This window comes from Vipera ursinii (assembly GCF_947247035.1).
Source record: "Vipera ursinii genome assembly, chromosome: 4".
NCBI classification, from domain to species: Eukaryota; Metazoa; Chordata; class Lepidosauria; order Squamata; family Viperidae; genus Vipera; species Vipera ursinii.
Genome location: NC_139514.1, coordinates 88,265,742 through 88,290,358, shown reverse-complemented (window position 1 = coordinate 88,290,358; position 24,617 = coordinate 88,265,742). Strand labels below are relative to the sequence as shown.

At 36.8% G+C, this 24,617-nt stretch overlaps 1 protein-coding gene across 3 annotated transcripts in view; it reads right to left on the bottom strand.

The window, feature by feature from the left end:
• The window catches only part of MRPS9 (mitochondrial ribosomal protein S9), a 45,450-nt gene that overhangs the window by 6,419 nt on the left and 14,414 nt on the right, over window positions 1-24,617 (bottom strand). For all 3 annotated transcript variants that reach the window (XM_083363021.1, XM_083363022.1, XM_083363023.1), the window contains exons 3-6: window positions 12,691-12,753; window positions 12,563-12,593; window positions 12,061-12,140; window positions 1,417-1,502 (exon numbers count right to left, since the gene is read on the bottom strand). In XM_083363021.1, coding sequence (XP_083219147.1) covers window positions 1,417-1,502; window positions 12,061-12,140; window positions 12,563-12,593; window positions 12,691-12,753 — 260 coding nt within the window. The remainder of the gene's footprint in view (window positions 1-1,416; window positions 1,503-12,060; window positions 12,141-12,562; window positions 12,594-12,690; window positions 12,754-24,617) is intronic.

Sequence of the window (24,617 nt, the reverse complement as noted above, 5' to 3'; positions counted from 1 at the left end):
AAAATACAACTTTACCAAAATACTGGAATGAATGTTGAGCTGCTTATTTTACTATTATTCCTTTTTGTGTTTTCTTTTCCTCACTCTTATCTCTATTTTGTTCAGCTTACTTCAATGTTTTTCCTAACTTTCTAAAAATTCTTCCATCTTCAGAGTTAATAATTTCTTTCCCCTGGAATCACATATATTATAACGGATCTTTTTGAATTAATTATTCATATTATAATCTGGGCCTAACTATTATTATAGAATTTTTAACTTGAGTCACTTTGGTCCTGATTATATTTGGGTTCATTCGATTTCAATTGCTTTCTTCATTTGTAATCCATTGCCAATTGTTCATCTGGTTTATCACTTAATAGTAACTTTCCTCGTCAACCAATACTACTTACATTTCTTTTTCAACGACAGGCCCAATACTGAAGCCAGAGACTATTAATCCTTCTGAAAGTGCCCAATTCTAATTCCATGTGCCAGGAATGTATTTGCTCTAAAACCGTATATCTTCGCAAACACCTCAAACAAAGATGGTATCACAGCTATCCTTTGAGATAAACACTTTTGTTTAAATTAAGGCGCATGTGTGGGTAGCCCATAACTTTCATAAGTTATTTCTGTGAAGAGTACAATATATACTGCGGCCCTTAGTATATTTAAAACTTGAAAGGAGGTTAAGCCAACTCAGTGTTTGATCCATTAGATGATCTCCTTTCCAAGCAAGTATACTCTTTACCACTGAATCTATTGCTCACTATCTTTGCTTTTACATTTGAATCTCTCCTAAAAATGTTTCTTCTTTCTTACATTACTTCCATAGTTTTATGTAAGCTGTTCAAAGTCTTACAAATAGGGTGAGGTATAAATGTTAATAAATCAGTAAATTCGTAAAGATGTGATAAAGCAATGCAGGTGTATCAAAACTAATCTGATCTTACTCAATTAAACCTGTTAAAAGACATAACTAAAGTATTTATGAGAAGGAAGGACTTACTGGAGAACAGCCTAATGCTGGGAAAGACTGAGGTCACCATAAACAAGGCCAACTGATAACCATCAGTAGATGCAGGAAGGATGAATAAATATTTTCATTTTGCCACTCTTATCACTAGCAGGTAACCTCAAATATGGGTTCCTACCCATAGTTAATCAGGCTCTCTCCAACACTTCCTCCAATGTTTTTCTACGTCTCTTTTCTTAATTTCATCTCCCAAAGATCAAATATGTGAAAAGGGACACACCACACCAGGACCATATGATACAAGACCTCAGCCAAACCACATATCACCTTTTGGATCCATCAGAGGGATAATCAAATATTATCATTACAGAATGATAGAAATTTTACAAAGAAATTAATATATAGAAATGCATCTAGACCTATCTTCCATGTTCATTATAATCCCAGAGAAAACTTACATAGATGCTTTATCCTCAGAAAGCAATCCTTGAGCATATAGTTGATCTTGGTAATTTTGAATGTGTAGTAACTTACTGTACATCTCCTAGAATACAGAAAATATATATAAATGAGTTCAACTTGTGAAATTTCCACAGAAAGATTAATTTGGTAAGGTATAAGATAAAAGCTCAACTTCAAAAAAATATATTTCCCCACTTGCAGACATATCAGGCAATGACTTTTATTTTCATACAGTGTGTATTAATCAGGATTCCATAAATATTAACTAATGAAAAACACAAATAGGTGACTACTACTGCACTCATGACCCAATAGTGAATTTAAATGGTTGAGGAATTTGCGAACAGAATGCTGAAGTAGTTTTGTTCTAATCCAGAATATTTCTTATTTAAAGCAAATTCTTGTTTTTATAAGTTCTGAATATAGTTTGGTATCCTTGCTAAATTGTCTCTTAATTTTCATATTTATTTACTGCATTCATATCCAATATTTTCACCAAGAACTCTAGATAATATACATCAGGATTACTTTCCTTTCATTTCATTTCCAAACAATTCTTTGAGAAAATATGGGGGCCCCAATCGCTTAGTGAGTTTTATACCTGAATGGAGAATCAAATATATGAGGGTGAAGGTTCGTTCTCTGAGCTTGTGGGTCAGTTTCCGAACATTTCATTACCAGGCTAGGTAACATCTTCAGCAGTTTAGGGGATGTCAGTGCCAGTGTTCTTCTGTTTGTAAAAGCTTCAGGTGAGGGTCTTGCATGGGTTGGTTGAGGGTTGGTGATGCCTCTGGTTGGCTGTGTGGTTGATTTGGATTCTGAGGGCTTCGTAGGCTGGTTGTAGATCAATATTGATGGAATTGTGGAGTGCCAGGCATCGATGAACTCACAAGTATGACAGGAGGTAGCGTGGCTGATTTTTGTGTTGTTCCAATCTAACTGGTACTGTTTGGTGTCGGTGTGTGTAGAATGTGTAGAATGCCGGCTGGTGGCCCCCAGGGGGAGGGCCTTCTCTGTGGGCGCCCCGGCTTTGTGGAATCAGCTGCCGGTGGAGCTCCGGATGGCACCGGATCTCCGCTCCTTCCGGCGCGGGTTAAAGACCCACCTATTTGAACAAGCTGGCCTGGCCTGATGGGGAGTTAATTTGGGTTTTAAATATTGCTATATTTTATTGTTTTATCGTGGGCATTAATTTAATTCTATTTTAACTTTTGTAGTTTTGTATTTTTATCATATGCCCTGTTCACCGCCCTGAGTCCCTTGGGAGAAGGGCGGTATAAAAATTTAATAAAACTAAACTAAACTAAACTAAATTAAGGATTTGGGATCGTGGCATTTGACTGAAAGCCGGTGTTCATGGATCCTGGTTTTTAATTGACATGATGTTTGTCCCACATAGAATTTGTTGCAATAGTTAGTTGATTTTGTTGATTACATTGTTTCTTTCATCCTTCTATATCTTGTCTTTGGTTCTGGATAATTCCTGGCGGAGTGTGGCTGTGGGTTTGTGGGCTATTGCTATTTCTAAGGGCTGGAGAATTCTGGCTGTCATTTCCAACAACTTTTTTTGAGGATTAGTTTTTGCGTGCTGGTTGGCTGTGTGGTGTGTTATGGTTTGGGTGGTGTGTGCTGGAATACAAACTTTTTTGGATAGCCATTGCAGAGAAAGACATCAAGCAGCCATTTATCTTCTGCTTTTCTTATTGTTGTGGTGCTGCAGTGTGTCCTGACCTTTCTGAAAAAGGCCTAGACACAACTTCTTTTCTTGCGAAACTGAGGATCTGTTCCATGTGTGGGAGTTTGTGGTAGATGTGGCTTTCCAATTCTCCATTGCCTAGTCTTCTATGTCAATGTCAAGGAATTGGAATCTGTTGTCTGTTTCCTCTTCGCACATGAATTTGACCTCCGGTAATATGTTATTAGGTATGTATTGAGGCATAGATCCAGAGGTTTCTGTTGACATGGAGTGTTCTGTAGTGGCATCCTACACCCTCATCCTACACATGAGCTACAGATATTTGCCACTATTGCAAACTTACATGGACATGCAATGCTTAAACTTGCCTGCCGCTGGGAGACTTTTGCTGCAAGACAATCATCAACCTGCAAACAGCTACATTCCCTCCATGAATGCCTCCACAAACAACCCCAAAAAGGTTGGCATAGCATACTCTACCAACCACTGATCAACTCCCACAAGCATGGAAACTGGCCTTCCAAAATGGCACAAAATGCTTCAATTCATGATCACTGATACCCACAACCATCTGGAAAAATACCAACATGAAGAAAAAACCGCATGCCTCAACTCCATCAGACAAGACTTGATAGACACTTTAGAACACACAAAATACTTATCCCAAAACGCAAGTCACCACAAGAGAAACTCAATACCATCACCCCAAAATCACAAGATGACAACTCATAACTATGGATCAGAAATCTAACCAGTAGACCTCTCTTGGACAACACACGGCTTCAATTTCAACGACAAAGTCACTGAGCCCATTGAATTCCTTGCCAATCTCGAATTCATTCTAAAAATGTACCAACTGGACCAAGAAACATAAGAAGACATCATCCCCAATGTGTAACGTAACAGACAAAATGAAACATTCAGTCAAAAGGAGAAGACAGTATTAAAGACACTGAAACAAGACAAAAGCATTGTCATTCTACTGGCAGACAAAGGCAGACTGCTGGTAGTAATGGACAAAACGTACTACATCAGCAAAGCTGAAAACCACCTCAATGACATCAATACCTACCAAATAATCCACAATTATCTAACAAAACAGCGAGAGAACTAAATAAAAGACACCCTAAGAAAAATGGAAAAACAGCTAACACCACTACGGAAAAAGCACATGCAACCAGAAGACCCCTCCATATCCAGGTTCTACGGACTCCTCAAATATACAGTATCCCCTTATGCCCAAATGTGTCTCTACCTGGAACCCCAATGTACAAAGTAGCAAAAACCCTGTAGAGGAAACTGTAGACTTGACTCATTCAATATACCACCCAGAAAAATTTCTCCAATGCATCAAACACATGAGGATCAACAAGGAAGAAATTATGGTCTCCTTCGACGTCACCACTCTCTTCACCTTGATTGACATTGACCTGGCTAAACACCTTCACACTAAACACCCTACCCACAAAAATGATGCCACTACAGAACACTCCATGTCCACAGAAACTATCATGAAACTCCTGGATCTATGCCTCAACACATACTTCAAGTTCAATGGGAAAATCTACAATCAAGTGCAAGGTACCCCGATGGGATCACCTATATCAGGTCTAACAGCAGAAGTAGTCATGCAACAACTTGAATCCATAGCTCTATCCACCATCCAACCAAATTTCTGAACACACTACGTCAATGACCTTTGTCATCATCCAACCCTCCCAAACTGAAGAAACACACCACCTACTCAATAATATATTCCCTGGGATCAAATTCACACATGAAGAGGAAACAGACAACAGACTCCCATTCTTTAACATGAGACTAGACAATGGAGAACTAGAAACCGTGCCTACCGCAAACCCAGGCACACAGAACAGATCCTCAGCTTTGCAAGCAACCACCCCACCGCACACAAAAGAAGCTCTGTCAAGATCCTCTTCAGAAGGGGGAGGACACACTGCAACACAATAAGAAAAGCGGAAGAAAAATGGCTGCTTCATATCTTTCTCCACAACAGCTATCAAAAAAACTTCACTCCGACACACACTACCCAAACCACAACACACCACACATCCAACCACCACGCAAAAACTAACTCTCCCATACAAAAAGGGGGTATTGCAAATGACAGCCAGAATTCTCCAACCCCTAGGAATAGCAATAGCCCACAAACCCACAGCCTTAATCTGACACCAAACAGCATCAGTTCAATTGGAGCAACACAAAAATCATTGGCCATGCTACCTCCCGCCACACGTGTGAGTTCATTGAAGCCTGGCACTCCACAATTCCATCAACAGACACACTGACCTACAACCAGCCTATGAACCCCTCAAAATCCAAATCAACCACACAGCTAACCAGAAGCAGCATCAACCCTCAACCAACCCACACAAGCCCCCTCACCAGAAGTTCATTTCCCAATAACCCTGATCTGATATAACCTTCCCATCACAAGCCTCTCACTCATGACTCACAGCCCTTATAAACAGAAGAACACTGACACTGACATCCCCTAAACTCTGCTGAATATGTTACCTAGTCTAGTAAAGAAATGTTTGAAAACCAACATCCTATACCTGAGCTACAGATATTCACCACTATTGCAAATAAAATATATGCCTACATCTTCCAAATTTCTCATTGACATGAGCTGTAAACATCTTGAAAATAAATAAACCAAGCTATTCAACATGTAATTCCAAACATCCATGTTAATGAATTCCCCAGGCTGTATTATACTATTATGTGCATTTGGCTATGAAATAAAAGTATTCAAACTGTAGGTTAAAAACAGTCCTTGGCATCTAGGAGAGAGCTCATAATATCACTTCATGATGTATAGTACCTTATTGTTAAATAAACAATGAACAAAAATTACAGATAATTTAAAGACTTTTTACATCTTATGAAAGTACATTTATATACAGAAAATGTTACTTGTGTTGTAATTTTATATCTGATTTCCAAGTTTCCTAAAAAAAGAATTGTTCCTAAGAATCACTGTAAATAAGGTAGGTTAATATTATTCACAAGCAAATAGAACAGGCAATATAATGATACATGTTATCTGAAAAAGTTTAACAAAATATACAAATCTGAGAAAGATTAACATGTGGGAAACATTCACATCTGAAACAGTTGAAGAATGTATCTTAACTTCTTCAAAATGGATATGCAAAGATTTTACTAACAGATATTCCTATCTCTTTAAAAATATGTTCCAAACTAGCACTTGGTAAGTATTATGAGGGCCTTGGAAAATAATATTCAAAAGCAATATCTCTATATCCACAAAGATGAGAATTGTGCAAGCCATGCTGTTCCTTCTGACACTTTATGGAAACTAAAGCTGGACTTTGAAGAAGCAGGACATGAAGAGTATTGACAGTTATGACCTTTGGCGTTGGAGAAGATGCCTGAGAATACAGTGGACTGTCAAAAAACAAACAAATGGATCATCAAACAAATCAACCCGTAGTTCTCACTAGAGGCACAAATGGACAGACTCAAATAACCTATTTTCCACACATTATGCAAAGACCTAACTCACTGGAAAAGGCTCTAATACTGGAAAAAGGTGGAAGGAGAAGATGACAACCAAGCAGCAAGGTGAATGGATTCAGTTAAAGTGGTGATGAGTGCACCCCTGGAATACCTGAAAGAAGAATATCTACAGTATGAAGAATATCTATGTGGTCACCAGGAGTCAAAAATGACTTGATGGTACACAATCAATCAATCAATGCTTCTATGACATATACAACAAACATTTTGTAATATATTTTATGAAAGATTTATGTGTCATATATGTATCTTTTCATGATACAGCAGAATAGCATCTCTAAGCTTCTGCTTAATAAGACGGGTAGTATAAACAATGTTGTATTTTTGAAAAATAAATGAAAAAAGGAAATAACATATTTTATTTCACTTAACATAATATGATAGTTTATTCCATCTAATGATCCACCAATCTATTTTCTTCCTGGTGGGAGGGAAGGGAGTAGGACTTTAGTTATTCCACTCTTTCCCAAAGAAGACATCAGATGACTTCAGATGACAAGAGTTGCAATATCATGAGATGGAAGAAATAAAAATCTTCTACTGCTTGTAATAGACACTACTTGATCACAATTCAGGGAACAGAGGAACACAGACTGCTTTTACTTAACCAGATTAAAAGGTTCCAAATTTTTCAATGCTACAAGTCTACTTCACTGAAATAATTGTTCTGTATATGTATACAACACAAAAAGTTAGAAAAAAGATCTGTTAACTTCATACATACAGCTAGCAGATATTGCATTATGTCTGGATTAGTATTTACTGTAAGTAAAACATGACTGTACAGTATTTGAAAGTTAATATGAGTCTTTTAAATTTTTGGTACATGCAGAATGATTAAAGAATTTCTACATAACTAAATCATATAAAAAGTGTTCTGTATAAATAAACAAGTATTTGTGGCCTGCTGTGACCAGTGTTCAACAAGCAGAAGCTTGTTGAAAGTATGCAGATATTATGAGCTCAAACATATAAGTTACATAAAAGATAGAACAAGGATGGTGGACGGTGTAGGCAAACTTATTCAACCTAATGCATCCTAGACCTACACAGACTATACGCCAAATGTTGAGTCAAAGTTCTCCAGATTGTATTTCATAACAACTTAAATGATGGGGACTAAGTTGATAAAGGTTAATACTGATTTTCCAAAAAAGTCTAGTATTATTATCTTACAATTTTTTCTGCATACATAATTTTTTTAATTTTTAATTCCATTTATATCCCGCCCTTCTCCGAAGACTCAGGGCGGCTTACAAGTTTAGCAGTAGCCTTCATTCTATGTATATGCCTGCTTGTTAGGGCTTTCACACACACCCCCAAGCGGCATTATTACAAAGTCAGCTTAATTGCCCCCAACAATCTGGGTCCTCATTTTACCTACCTGGGAAGGATGGAAGGCTGAGTCAACCTTGAGCCTGGTGGGACGCGAACCTGCACTAATTGCAGGCAGCTGGTGTTACTTAAGGAGGCATTAGCCCACTGCTCCACCAAGGCACTGCAGGGGGGCTCAAGTCCATAAAACATTCAATTGGAAGTATTATTATGCTCATATGCTATATCTAGGAAAATTACAACCAATATGTTATACATGATAAAAGATTGTCTAAACAACACACAGCAAATTAAAAACTATCTTTTATTTAAAAGTGAAAGTTTTGAACTTAAATATGCTTCTGGTATCTCTTAGCTTAAGATTGATATGTACTTCATACTTTGTGTAAGGTTGCATGACAAATCATGCTTAATAAAAGTATGGACCCTTTTCTTAAAGGAAATATTTCTAAATGCACTGATACTATTTAAGCAACTACATAAATATCCTACCATAATTACGCTTCGTTTGCTGAAAGAATTTCAAATGAAGAAACATTTAATCAAATGAGAAGTCTGGCCACTTGAAAAGACTGTGCATCTGGAAAATCACCAACACTGTTTTTTTCAAAGGCAAGAGTTACGAATGTTAAAAAGTTGTACTCCCTGTAATTTTTCTATAATTTCTTCATTATGATGGAATGCAACAAAACATCTTGCCCTTGGCTTGCTCCGTTTCAGCCAAAACAAATGCAAATGGCCTGTCAGATGACAGCTGCTTGATAAGGCCCTTCTACAAGACCTGCATGCTTTACTTTTTTCCGTGAAACTTGGGATGAAAGGCAGAAGGCAGGAAGAGAATTAATGTAGCATACAGTCTAAAGGCAATGCTACAACCGTGATTAAGTAGAAAAGCTAAAAGGCACAGATTTTCCACAGCCTCTCTGCGTGCAACCCATCCGTGTAACAAGTTGACAGGCATAGTGCGTCAGCTCCATCATCCTCTCCGACAGCTAAAACGCAGCGCTGCATCCCTTTTCAGAGAAAATTTGCGTCTGCACCATGAAGCGTTGTACATTATTTCTTAGCACTGCAGGGGGGCTCAAGTCCATATGGAACCTTCACAAATATTACCACAGATCAAACCAGCAGCGTTTCAAGGCAGATTTGACATACCTATTTAAATGAACAGTAGGGGTCCTCAGGCTGCCTCAGGCTGCGCAGGAGAAAACTCTCTGGAAAGCCTAGGCTGCAGCTCCATTACTCAGCAAAGACTCCCTCTACATTTATCATTCATTTCATTTCTGCCAGGGCAAGAAGCTCATTTGCCCAAGGTCAACCAAAAGAAAAAATAATTCCTCTCTTCTCTTTCCAAAGAAATAAATGTACCTGACAAGTGGGGATTTTGTCCTTTGGGTGCAAAGAGTACAAACGAAGATAATGCTAAAAAACACAGGAAAACAATACTCTTCATAGAGAAAGTCCTCTAAATGCTATTGCACCTTTAGTGTTACAGTACTCGATAACAAGAGAAACAGACTTTGACAGCAGCACTATGCTGAAAAGTATTACTTTATTTTTCAGTAAAATGGGCATTTCATTTTCTGTAACTATCAGCACTGATTCAGTTTTCCCAAAGTCAATGGATTAAGGTTTACAAATGATGCATATATTGTGCAGTTGCAATAAATATTGTACCTTGAGATAAGTAAGTTCAGAAAGCGCATTGGAAATCCAGCTAGTAATTGTTCAGTAGTGAGAACAGTGGGGGAAGAGACAGTATAATCCTGAACTTTTTAGATTTAAAAGAAAATTACAACTGAATACAATCAAATGAAATATTGGACTTAAAAAACAGATTTTAATAAAGTGAGAGCAAGGTTAAAAGATTCCAAGGGAAGAAGATGATAGTGGGAACAGGAACCCGGGATGGATGCCAAGGTGTTTTTTTTTTAAGATATAATAAAAGCAGAACCCTAAGTAATATCAATAAAGACTTAACAGAAAACAGCAGAAGGAGCTTGTCTTTCTCTATTCTTCAATACTTCTATTAATTAACTGGATCAAGTAATGGAAGGAATGCTCATTATATTTCCAAAGAACAGTTGAAGTAACTGGGCTTGCTTAGATTTTAGGAAAGATGATTGTGTATGAATACAGTAGCATTCTCCAAGAATCTGAAAAGATGTCGCAAAGAAAAAAAACTGGTTCTCTCTCATTCCAAGGCTAAAGGCACAGAATTAATTTAATTTACAGGAAAGCAAATTCTAATTGAAGGTTTGCTTGTTTCTTTAAAAAGAGGCAATTCTTTCATTTGTCTCCTTATCTTACAGATGAGCAATTTTTTGGAAAAGCTGCAAAAATAATTCTGGTTCTCTCCATAGTGAAGGAGCATATCAAGATTTTTTTTTATAATTTTCCAAGCCAATAAAAAAAATCTCAAATAGAAAATAAAGCCATATGCCAGCTAATAACCTATTAAATGAAAACATGTGAAGGAAACAACTGAAATGCAAAACAGAATAAATAGGGATTAATGACCAATCATTGGATTAGAAGATTTCTATCAATATTTTTGATGGCAGAGCCACTAGTATATTATCTCTTCAACCAAACAGCCGTAAGGGCAGTGCCAGAATGGCAAACTGAAAATTGCTGCAGGATGGTGTCAGTAACCGCAGAGCAAGGTTTTAAAGGTAATTTCCCTGCAATTGAAATTTGGGGTGGAAATTATTTATTTACTTGCAAGTGCTATATAGTAATCTTTTAAAGCAACTCCTGGCCATTAGGACTTTGTTTCAGAAGGCTCTAAGAAAAGTAAAGAGCACCATATTGCATGTTCTTCACTTTCCTAAGAGCTCCCTGTCATGTAAGAATGTCTACAAGTGGTCCTCAACTTACAGTGGCAACCGGAACCAAAATTTCCATCGTTATCCAATGCAGTCATAAAGCACTGTGCCTGCTTAAAGCATGATTAGTTTAGTAATGGTAAACTCTGCACTCCCATTAGCAATGGTTAACTGAATCCCAAGGTTAGGGTTAGGGTTAGGGTGAAGCATGAGAGGTGCTGTGTGGGTTAAGAAGACTGCAAGGGGATGCAAGAAGGCATCACACAGATCAGGGAGGGTGCACATGGATGACACGGTGCAAGCATAGAGTGGCTGGTGAAGGCACACGGGTGTGGGAAACCTACCCCGGGAACTTGGGATTTTCTCTGCTAGCTTCTTAATTGACTTTCTGGGAAAGCCAACAGGAAAGGTTGCAAATGGAAATCATATGATTGCAGGGTGCTTAGTAATTGGCCATAAATGAGAACAGGTTGCAGGGCACACTGATTGTGATCATGTGATAGGTGGGATGGCCTGAACTAAAAGGATTGGTTGCAACCACCATTTTATTCAGCACTGCTGTAACTTAGAACAATCACTAAATAAAAGGTTGTAGGTTGAAAACGATAAGTAGCATTTTTGCTGTCTTCCTTCTTGTTCCCTGATAACTCCTTCAACTTTCTTTCAACCAACTTCTCATATTTTTAGTGTTCACTTTGTCATTCTTTGCTAGACATCTTACTTTACACAGAGTAACCTCAACCATGGTGGAGTCCATACCACTTTTTCTTTATATAGCAGACTAACTGCAAGCCACTACAGAAGTAATAAGCAGATCTGCTGTGTGTCTAAATCTCAACCTGGTACACTAGTATCTGAATTTATGTTTAAATGTTCAATCATTATAAGAAATTCATAAATATATTTTTATAATGCTTTTAGTTCAAAAATACTATATATTTTAAATAGAATTATAACCACTGAAGGCTGGCCTATGGCTGGAAATGTATGGTATATTGATGAACAAAGTAAATAAATTATAAAAGGTATAGTTTCATTTACCATATCCTTACATTTGTTTTCAATAGCAAGATCTATTTAATACTGATGGAACCAAACCAAAGCTTAACTGGAGAATAAGCTATTAATTCCTTATTTGGTAATTAATTTTCTCAAAAAGAATATTGCAATTTAAATGTATACATTATATATTCAGGGGAAATTAAACCACTTACATGCATTAAAGAATAGTATGACTGCTTGCCAGTATAAAAAAGAAAATTAAATGGACGACCATCTTCATCCCATTGAATAACTGAAGAAATATAAACATAAACAGCAGTAACTATACAACTCCAAGTGAATATTCCATCCCCCACCCTAAAGAGAATTACATCTAAAACAGAATACTATTTAGTGTCCTTTGTATCTGAAAGAGATAACACTATTTGCATAAACCTCTCAACTGATTTTTTAAAATCTAAACTATCATAAAATATATGTGAATATATATATATATATATATATAATATTATATATTGTATAAGGATTGTTTTCCTTATACAATACTCTTATCCCAAATAAAACATACCTAGAGACTTTCCAAAGCATTTGATTATGTACTTTGTCAACAGAACAAGAAAAACCCAAGAATTGACAGACCAGATATTGGGTGGGACATATATTAGTGCTTGGGAACCCACCTTATGTACAAAGCATGTGCAAATCTCCACTTACCACTTGTCTTTGGAAACACTTCCTCAGGGTGCTGTTTAAAGCAGAGAAAAAAATGGTTAATTAATATAATTATTACTATACTGAAATAATTCTGTTCTGATTCTGGTAGCACTGAATAATGTTCTTACCTTCATGGAAGGCCTGGCCCTTTTTTCAAATAGACCAGAAGGAAATAAATAGGCAATTGCTTTCTGTAAACAAAGTGAAATCAGACATTTTAAAGACATAATGATAATCATAAGTTTCTATTAGAATATTAGCTTTGGATATAATTATTATTTCAATTAGTAGATAATGGAAATAAAAGTGTAGGTCCACCAAGTGATGGTAGAGGCAAAAAAGAAAAAAGGGTTTAGGGATACTGATGCAACTTCAAAATGAAGGATTGAGACCTTTAAAGCAGATATTCTAATGCATATTCACTTCATTCACATTCCAAAATCAAAAGTTAATTTAAGAGTGTTGAAAGAAAAATCATCAGGTCCAGTTCCAAGCAGGGAGTAAACAAAATGGAGGCTACGACGCTGGAAATAAAATGGAGGCTGCTTGGGAAAAAAGTTTATTTGATTGTCAGCATGTTTCTGGGGTGGCTGAGAAAATGGAAGTAGGTGGGTTTTTATACTTTCTTGGGCTTTGTATTTGAGGTTGTTCCTGTGCAATGTACTTTGATCTGAGCTTGAGTGTGCCCTTTTGGTATTCTAATGGTGGTGGATTACTCCTATTATGTCCTAAAGGTTATGTTCCTGTCCTTGGAGTCTTTGTTTTTTTAATCCCATCAGCTGTGGAGGCTGAAGGCGTTTTGCCTATGAATAGTGTGTCCCAAATCATTAATTAATATAATTATTACTATACTGGCCAGCTCAATTTCTGCCTGGGGAAACTTGGGTTGGTTTCTGCCTCCCCTAAGATTATTTTCTCCATTCTTCCTTCGGCAAAATATAATATTCTGCCTTTTTAATATTCCCCAAAATATTTCCTTCTCTAGGAGGGTGGGTGAGTGCTGACCTCCAACAAGTGGAAAAATTGTCATTCAAGATTAAGACATCTAATCAATCTAGTATTAACTGCACAATTAACTATAATTGGACCAACTCCAGAATTCTATTTTCAAGTTGTTACATAATTTGCTTGTTAGTTCTAGCTGGTAATACTAAATATCAGAATTAATTCATGTACTGTCCTTCTAATAAAAGAACATATATAGTTGAGTTCCCCAGAATGTTCTGGAATGAAGAGAAGCAAATAAACACTGATTTGAAAACCCAGAAGAAATTTGCAGGCTAGCTTATTTTGTTTTGATTGTGCTTTCAGGGAAAATAAACATAGTCATTACCACTGTTAAAGATTTCTGTGAAGTTTCAGGTGTTTCATACAATTTCCACATAACTAAAATAACCATCAATATATGTAAACTTCTGATTTTTGCAATCATTATCTAGATAAGCATAAATTCTAGCTGCACTTGTTCTCTGCTAAAATAGTGGCATTACTGATAAAGCTTGATTTTAAAAAACTAAGTTAATGTTAATGCAAGATAAGCAAGAAAGCTGAATCCATTCAAGATAATTTCAAGATCTTTTGACTGATAGCCTCCATTTGTCTATAAAATAGAAGCACTTTACAATTCTTTGGATTCTGGTCATTTTTCACTGTTACAACTAATTCTGTGTGAAAATTCAGGCAATGTACTATCAATCAACAGACTATAATGCCTTCAAATGCAGATTCTCTGAACCACAGAAGTACTTGAAAAATCTGAATAATGGGTAGAGAACTGGATTGCTACAAGCTTGTAACTAGTGGAATGCAAAATTTTGGAATTCAAACAGCCATGAATTTGAATTATTTCAAATTCTAAGCTTTTATTGCAGTCATATATGAAGCTTATTTGTTCCACTACAGGTAGTCCATGAGTTACAAGTGTAATGCAGCCTGCACATTCCACTCGTAACTCGAAAACTCATGGAAGTGAATCTCATACTTTGAACGAGAAAACTCCCTGCTCATTAAGAAGCACATGGCTCGTTAAGTGTACATGAGGTATCTCAGGGTGGGAAAGGCCAGGGGGGGCTAGTGATGAAACAGGCCCCCAAGGCCTCCCCGACTAAGAAACCTCATGCTTCCTCCTCCCTTCCTGCTGCGCCAGACTCACCTTGCAAAAGTCCTCTGTGCCGCAGTTTCTTTCCATTTGAGGGAGAGGAGTGTTGGCTTGGAAATGCTTTTTGTGCCAATAATGGAAGCTTCTGTTCACACAAATTCAGTTTTTCCGCTCTATCCAAAAGGAAGAAAGTGGAGGCACAGAACAAAATTGCTCTCAAGAAGAAATGAGTGTGCTGCTCACTCGCATGTGCCAGCCTTATTGAGAGCAATCCCACTCTGCGCTTCCATTTCTTTCCACTCAAGACGGAATGGAGAAACTCAAGCTGCTGCCCGCTCAAACACTTTTTATCCAGAGACCTGAGAGAGATTGGAAAGTCCATGTGCCTGCCAGTGGGCCGCTTCAGAAACGGGAAGGAATGCTCTGTGTGACTGCTTGAAGCTCCGGGTGACTCAGGCCTGCGTTTGGATAAAAAGTGTTTGAGCACCTATGGGGCTATTCAAAATGCAGGGATTCGTTTTGTTTTGAAGCTCCGTGTGACAGTCCTTTCCATTTCTGAAGTTTCCCACTGGCAGGCCTTTTCTCGAGCCCTTTCCTGCCGAAAACGAGCCCCCCGGAATGAGCGGGCCTTGCTCTGTGGCTCCGTTTCCGCCAGGAAAATCGCCAGGAAAGACTTTTTCTCAAGCCCTTTCCCGGTGAAAACGAGACCCTGGAGCAAGTGCGCCTCCTGCTGTGGCTCCCTTTTCACTGGAAAAGACCTTTTCTCAAGCTCCTTCCTGGTGAAAATGAGTCCCAGGAGCAAGCGGGCCTTGCTCTGTGGCTTCGTTTTTGCCAGGAAAGGCCTTTTCTCAAGTCCTTTCCTGGTGAAAATGGAGCCACAAAGTGAGGCGTGCTCGCTCCAGGGTCTTGTTTTCGCCAGGAAAGGGCTCGAGAAAAGGCCTGCCAGTGGGGCACTTCAGAAACAGAAAGGACTGTCACACAGAGCTTCAAACCACAGCAAATCCCCGCGTTTTGAATAGCCCCATAGGTGCTCAAACACTTTTTATCCCAACAGAGACCTGAGTCACACGGAGCTTCAAGCAGTCACACAGAGTGTTCCATTCTGTTTCTGAAGCCCCCCACTGGCAGGCACACAGATCTTCCAAACTCTCTCAGATCTCTGTTTGGATAAAAAGTGTTTAAGCGGCAGTGGCTTGAGTTTTTCTGCTCTGTCCAAGTGGAAAGAAGCAGAAGCACAGAGTGGGATTGCTCTCAATAAGGTAGGTGAAAGCAAGCGACCAACGCACCCGCATCTTGAGAGCAATCCTGCTCTGCGCCTATGCTTTGTTCCTTTTGGACAGAGTGGAGAAACTGAAGCTGCTGCTGCCACTTGAGTGGGGTGGAGGACAAGGAGAAAAGAGGTCAGGATTTCTGCCACTGGCCGCTCAGGCAAAGAGAAGGTCGGGGAGGGTAGGTGGCTGGCTGGCTGGGGAGGGGAGATCGTGGCTGCTCAGGTGGCTATTGCATCACCGCCAGCAGCTTGGACGCAGGTGCAAGAAGACTCACCCTGGGATGCCTCCCCGCTCAGTGGAAGGCTTCATTTCTGCCCTCAAATCAAGGCCGGCGCACATGAGCATACAGCATACACTGGCCACAGATGGCATTGGTTCCTGTGCCCGGCCAACTCCAATTCCGCTTTGCCCCAAAGGCATGCAAATGAAGCAAACACTCCCCCCCCTTTCAGAATGGAAGCTTCCGGGTAGCATGATCTCTTTTGCAGAATATTTGTGTTCAAACTCACACAATATTACGGCACCCAGGAGTTTCTATTGTTGGCACAAAAAGCATTTCCAAGCCGACTCTCCTCTCCCTCAAAGGGAAAAAAAACTGCAGCAGTGTCAGATTTTGCAAGGTAAATGAATCTAGCGTGGCAGGAAGGGAAGGGGAAGCAGTTGTGGGGAGGGGGGGAATAGCGTGAATGTTGCAGAACCTCTGCGATTGCTCGTAAGGGTGAACGACCGCCGTGGTACTACAATATTCAGAATTTTGGGATTTGCTTGTAAACACTAGGGGGCGTTAGTCAGGTAACTTTGAACGAACGTTAAGTGAATGCTCATAACTTGGGGATTACTTGTATAGGCAGGAAAATTTAACCCTTCAACAATTATCTGAAGGGATTCTAAAGAAATCACTTGACAAAATGGAAAATTGTTTTACTCGGGGAAAAGAAGTATTTTAAACAGGAATATATAAACTGCTCTGTCTCAATAGGCAATTGAATTGTGATTTTAAAAAAGCCGAAAAGTCTTACTTTTTCCTAAGATAAAAGAATTCACTCACCTGAGTTATAAGAAGGCTGATTTAATTTTACTTCAACATTGTACAGTTAATAAAATCTGTTGCTTTGAAAATTCTAATTAGAGGATTCTGACGAGTAAGCTTGCTACCCTAGGTTATTATGTCAGCAGAGATGGGTAACAAAAATGGTGCTAAGTAATGGATCCAAATAAGGAAACGGTTCTGAGGCACAATATTTGGGGGGGGGGCAGGAAGAGACTTCTTTGGAGAGCACAAAATTTATTAAACAGTTTATCCCACAAATATTTTCAATAACAGACAAAAGTTTAGTTGCTTCCAATGATATAATAAATGGCATGGCTATGTGCTCCTTGTGAGCATAGTACATGAAAGGCTATGAGGAAGGCTGTGTATTTTTAGGATTTTGTATTAAGGAGGCAACTAGCATTATGTGCTTGAATGATCATTTGTTACACCTGTTAATTATTTTGAAATGTTTTTATTGCAGTGCCGTGCTAACCACATAGTGCAGTCATATACAATCATGTATAATTCATTATGAGGGTGAATGTTAAACTATTGTGTCACAAAATAGTAATGCAAAAGAAAATTATCCATAGTGATAAGAAATAGACTCAAGCAAGCAGTTAATATTTTCTTTTCTGAAGAACTGTGTTGCATTATAATTATATTAACTCAAAGATATTTCTTATTAACAGTATTTTCTGTGGACACAGACTGGTTTGTCAGCACTGTCAACCTACTTAATATGGGTAGAGTGTATAAAGATCTCACCTATTACTTTATTAATATCTTATTGGCATTCCAAACAGGGATTCTGAGAACTCAGCAGCAAACAAAAAGGATTAGCTTGATTTTATAGAAGGGTATTTTGATTCTCTTAGTGGCTTGATGAATTCCCATTTGTTAGTCAATGGGGATATTGTACATACACAAAATAGGTGAACATCCATTTGCGAACAAATGGGGATTAATTATAATGACAATAGAAAAACCCATAGCGAACCAACGGATATTAAACACCACATAAAGCAACATGTCAAAAGAATATATTATAGAATATTGGGACCAACTGTGTATACATAACTAGTCTCTTCTATATTTGCTTCTGTTTGATGATTCAAATAATCTCAGCTATGAGAGCAAAAATCCTGACTGCAACATTGATATAATTAAAGCAGAATAGCTCAATATCTGCATATATGCTAAAGACAGAAAACAAGCCTAAGGCAATGACCAATTCAGCATTAATTAAGATTTTTGCAGGTCATGTCACTTTTTACTATAATGTCCATATCAGGGAATGATCACTTTGCTCATCTCCTGAAAATTAAAGTTCAATGATTAAAATGGATCTATATTAAGCAAATATCATTTGGCTAAGAGCTTTCAAAAATCTGTTAGACTCACAATAAGAAAGTTGGTTGGCAAGCTCTGACTTTAAATCATACTTTTGAGATATTGCATAACAAACGCAAAAGGCTCTTTTTCATCTAACCTAATAGTACTTGAGATCGTTGTATAGAAAATTTACCTGCAGAAAAATATCTGATTGTGCCAGTCAATTAACCATAAGTGAAGAAATAGTACAATGGCAGTTTAAGAAATCTTATTACAGTCCAGCCAACTTTATCACTGTGCTACTATTATGATAAGAAAAGTACATTTTGTAATGAAAATTTCTGCTACTTCCTATGCACATATTTATTTAAAATCTTTTAATTTTTCTTTACTTGCCAGCTCAAACCATAATTTATAAAGAAATTCCAGTGTTGTCCATTCCACAGTACGTCATCAACCTTATTACATTAGCTGCCTTCAAATCAATATTCAAACAAAAACTTGAAAAATTAATACCATAACACTCTTAATCCAAATAAAGCGATAGATGGAGTTGGATTAAAACTACTGAGAGAAAAGGAGGTGATCAATTGTTCATATATTCAAAACCAATACTGTATTATATATACCAGTAATGAAATATTCATTCTGACCCACCTATTAAGAAAAATATACACTGAACCTTAACAGTGTTTTTAAAATAAATTATGTTGTGATTTGACAGTTCAAAAGAAAAATTAGCATAAGCAGGAACTGTAAGTAATAGCTTCATAGAAGTAGGGTTAGGGTGGGAACTAATGCTGTAGTAATATATCAATATTCAACTAGAGGGGATAATATGTGTATAATGTGTTGTTGTTCTGACGCACCTTTTTAATGTTCTGATTGCTTTGTGTCTTGTATTTTTTCTTTTATGTTCTCGGATTTTATTTAGTTTTGTATTTTGTATTTTAACTTTGTTCTAAATAAAATAACAAATATAGGAAAGTAATAGCTTTATAGGAATAAAAAAACAGATACTTTATTTCAAAATAATTATACATAATTCTTGTTCAAATTATTCTGTATCAGACTATATAGTTTAGAGATGACCTTTATAATTTTTATTTTATCAATCATGGTATTTTGATGCCAAAAACCAAATTACCCTTCAGATTTTACTTGAACATTTAAGCATTTGAAATATTATGTTTGTGTTGTCCCAGGAATTATTAAATGCATTATTTTACTTACTATCATAAACAGTCTTGTGAAGATAAAATTCATATTTCTCAAAAGATAACATTAAAAGTGTTTTTAAAACATTTTATAGTATTCTAAAATCTAGATATTAAAATTAGGCCACACGGTATCTCCAATACTCTCAAAATTAACTACAGCAATAAAAATACTGCTTTATCACTATAATAAAATGGTATATACTTTTTAGGAGAAGAAAAGACACTTTCAACATAAATGACAATTCCCAAGTTGTATTCCTTTTGGAAAAAAGTTCTCTTGCCATTAAAAAAGAGAAAAATCATACTTTCTCTACTACTTGAAGAAAGCATTTGTGAATGAAGTAGTTTCTAAAAACATTTCTTTTACACTGGAACACTAGACAATGGCTTATCTTTCTCTAACCATCAAGATGTCTGATCTTCCCTTAACCCACTAAGGTCCCTCACAATCTCACAGTAATTCAGTGTCCAAGTGGTGGCAGTACATAGCCAAGCTTGTTTGGTCTTGAAAAGCTACAATAAAGTTGGGCCTAGTTAGTATTTTGATGGCAGACCACCATCAAGAAATTCCAGGGCTACAGATTAGACTACCAAGATGAAAAAAACATCCTGAAATAAGATCACAAACCATTTTTATATTGTTGCCAAGAAAGTTACATGGGCACACTTACAATATCATCAAAAGCAATGCTCAATACTTATGAAATATTGTGAAAAATGATACATCAAATGGAATGGGCAAAGTGAATCAAAATAGTAAGTTGGATCAAATTATGCATAGTTCTGTGATATTTAATCAAGCAGTATTTCCATTAGGACTTATGATTGTTTCAGCTTTCTTTTTATTTGCTTAATGTTAAAGGATTTGACTGTTCAAAAATAAGGCAGATTCTTTATTCCTTATGTTAAAAGTTAAATCACAAAATAAAAAGATTTTGTTCTCAAGTCAGGGAAAAGCACTGGGTCAGGATTGCAATCTCTATTAATTAGGTATCCCAGCTGGGCAGCAGGTATGCAGCTGTTAACTTGATCAATGACTTACCTAAATGTCATCTCTACTGATTCGCTTATAAATTACCAGCAAGTGAGACTAATGTACAGGTGCTAATTTATTTAAACTGTTCTCTAGATTTCTACATAGCTTTATAAACTGCATCTGGCACCTAATGTTAGCTGTCAGTTGTACTTAGACATGCCTGTCCTAACGACTCTGTTCATTAGAAATGAGCACAAATTATGAAATATTGTGAAAAATGATACATCAAATGGAATGGGCAAAGCGAATCAATTAGAGAAACTTCATACTGCATATTCACACATAGGAGAATAAAACATCCTGATTTCAGAGCACAGTCTATAATACCAATTAAAAAGCAATTGGTAGGCTTCTGAAAAGTTATATATCAATTTACTGGGCTTCCCCCCCTCTAAGACTCATGGTGTAATTTGTAGCTTAGCTATTTGATTTCTAAAAAAATAAAGCCTCTAGTAAAGTACTGTTCTGAGCAAAAATAACCTTTGAAAGCAATGACAATGCTGTCAACATAATTCTTTGTAGGACTTGTTTCAAAACATGTATCCAAAATGCCAGAAAGAAAAGAACCATAGGATGTCTACTTTGGAAATGCACTACATGCACTGATTAACAGTAGACAACAGGAGATGCATAAGTGCTAATCAGAAGGAATTATTGCCATTCCAAGCATAAACCCTGATAATTCTGCCCACAGTGTTAAGAGGCTTTTATATTTTGTAACAGAAATTTAATTATGTATAGCAAGCACTGTTACACAATCTAAGTAGTTACAACATCTGATATAAGAGAAAACTGAACATTCATTATATGCACTATGCTTTGCTAAGTAACAGCACTGTGCAAAAAACAGAAACTGTGCTTTGTTGCAGACTTGAAACATACTCTCTTCAGAAGTTTTGGCAAATATTTCTCAGAGGGATATGATTTGGCAGAACCTAACTGGAAAATTTGAGTTCTTTCAGGTTTTAACTAAAACAAAATCCAGGGAGGTCATACAGAGAGGGCAAGCCCAGTACAACTCTTCCAATATCAATCTGACCATTAATTTTCCCAGAATCTTCATTTCCCTACATCCCACTGGTTGCCAATGCCACTACTGGTGTGGTTAGTTTTTGCCCACTGTCCCCATAGAACATGCATGCTTTGATCTGTCTCCATACATGTTTCAGTCTGGATATGGACTACAAGCCTCTGTTAATGAGTCCTTCAGGAAAGGGCAGTATATAAATGTAATAAAATAAATAAATAAATAAATAAGCACAAACTGAGCTGTGGTGGTGCAGTGGTTAAAATGCAGTACTGCAGGCTACTTCTGCTGACTGCCAGCAGTTCGGCAGTTCGATTTTCATCGGCTCAAGGTTGACTCAGCCTTCCATCCTTCTGAGATCAGTAAAATGAGGACCCAGATTGTTGGGGGCAATATGTTGACTTTGTAAACTGCTTATAGAGGGGTGTAAAGCACTGTGAAGCAGTATATAAGTGCTATTGCTAAATATCTTATTCTTTCTTGACATCATTTTAAAAGAAAAAAAATGAGTTCATTTCAAATATAATATTTTCAGAATATACACCCATTTTCTTGAGGAAACAATGATATCCTAGAATAGTTGAGGTAAATTATGTTATGACTAGATTTTACTCCGTCTCCCCAATTCTGGGAGCCATTGGCTTTGGTCTAGATTTGAAATGCTTTTCGATGCTCAAGATGCCGCTTTCTTGTCTGTTAAAAATTGTCATATTTTCCTTCATTTCTGCTAAGTCCCAAGAAAAACAGGATACAGATTGCTTGGGAGTAAGCTGTGCTATCATATGAGTACTGGTAAGCCAATCTATAAAAAAGAAGTTGGATGGGAAGGCACTACTTGCAAAGAAAAGGTGGGTAATCAAACACGCTTTGTTTTTCCCATACTTCCCCTTCCATTAGATGTTTCACTGACCATACTGAAGACTTCAATTAATCAAGTATGGAAAAAACAGCTGGGAGATAGGTATATATTATCATAGTACTACATAAACAAACATTATTTGTTTTGTTTTTGTTTTGCTTTTAAAAAATTTCCTCTCCTTACCAGGTCCCTAAGTTGTGGGCCAAATCAGTATTCTTTAACAAAATAGGTTAAGAAACTGGTCAAAGTGCCAGACATTTCTTTTCAGCATCTCTACTCAAATGCTAAAAAAAGATATTAAAAAATAAAGATATTAAGGAGATACTCGGGTAACATAGAAGCAGAAGTGTTTCTGCAAGAGGAACATAAGAATTGGAGGATGGATACTTAAATTCCAATGAACATCATAGATGAGCCAGAAAAACATGTTTTAAATTTCATTTTCTCAATATTTTCATTTTATGTTTGATAAAATAACATTTCAGTCCTTTTGATATTTCTAATTCCAGCAGTCACATAATTATTTGCAATCACTAGATTATGCTAACAAAACTCCTAAGAATTTTCTTCATACACTTTAATGAAGCTTGATTTTGACTTTTTCCCACTTTTTCACAAGCCTTGAAATAAATCTGAACAATTGTTCATGCCTAATGAAGGTCCAAGCTTGCTTTATCCTTCTTCTGAGTGATCACACCTTCCAACTTATTATTCCTTTCTTCTTTGGAAGAACTGTGAAGTTGGAAGCATAAACTTTGGAACTATATTTTAACTATGAAAAGCTGAATTTTGTGAAAAATAAATAATAAAAATAGGGAATATATTATGTATTACTGACTGCTGTGGTACATGTTGCTTGGATTCAAGAGGAAATTAGAGCTCCTGAAACATTCTAACCATGCCCAAAAAATCATTTTTACCCTTAGTAAATTAAATAACATGTATATATTTAAGACTAAATAATTGGCAACTCATTATAAGGATTTAAATGCTGGTATGGCCCTGTAAGCATATGCCTCAGTACAGTCACCTTGAGAACTATGGAATCCTATATAAATAGGGCTTCTTGCTGATGTACTTAGCAGAAAGGTCAAAACTTGAACCATACTGCTAACAAACTATAAAATGATCCTTTTGTTCAAGTCCTGTAAGACAATTTAGTTTCAGATATTAGAATTGTACACCTCCACAGTGTTATTTAAAGAAAGAAAATACACTAACAAGAGAATTAAAAGACATAATTTTAAAAAATGAAAGTGAAATATAAGAATTGCCTTGCCAAAAAAAAAAAAAAGAATACCAGCATAGTATTCAGTTTTCAATAGTAATCAGCTAGATGTTTTCCAGTGCTAAGAAACAGGGTACAATGATAATATTTCTTCCTTATTTGTCCTATCATTCCATCTTTAGAAGTATGCGGAATTTAATTTATCATCAAACCAATCAAGCTTTGCCATAGTCTGATACTCAACTATAAAAATCATTTAAAAAGAAATGAGGGAGAATTAGGTTAGAAGAGAGGTAGCGTTAAATTTGGTAGTTTTATTTAAAATGTCCATAAAATGTTATAAAACAGATAATCTAGCAGAAGTAATACTAAAAATATGTTTACAGGCTTTTGGCTCACTACCCAATACTTACTGAAATAAGAAATTAAAGTGAAACAAGAGTCTAGTTTTAGACATGTTTGATCAGAAATAAATTCCCATGATCAACCTCTAAAACAGGGTGCAATAGCTGCTGCTCAAAACATTGGCCTTAGGAAAAGGTCACTTGAGTTGCTGGTTGTTATAGTATCATATGTGAACCCCCCAGCATAAATATACCTAGCAGGTCAAATTATAGATAAATGCTTCAAAATGCTTTTATAAACCCCAATAGTGACTCTTAACGAACTCAGATCAAGGGGATTATCCATTAGTAGTTTTTAAAAGAACATGCTGTGCTTTACCAAGATGGAGTATAGAGTTCTACCCTGTGAAGCCTGACCTTGCACAGTAGTAGGGGTAGAATCTCTATTCAAAGCCATCACTGTAATGTTTTCTATGTACAATAGTATTCTCTGGTATGCTGACAGTTCGATTAAAATTCACAGAGAGCTGAGAGACTCATGCTGAAGCAAAGAGCTTTCAATTCTGAAGCTCTGCAGTAAATTACTTCTCCAACTGCGCAACCA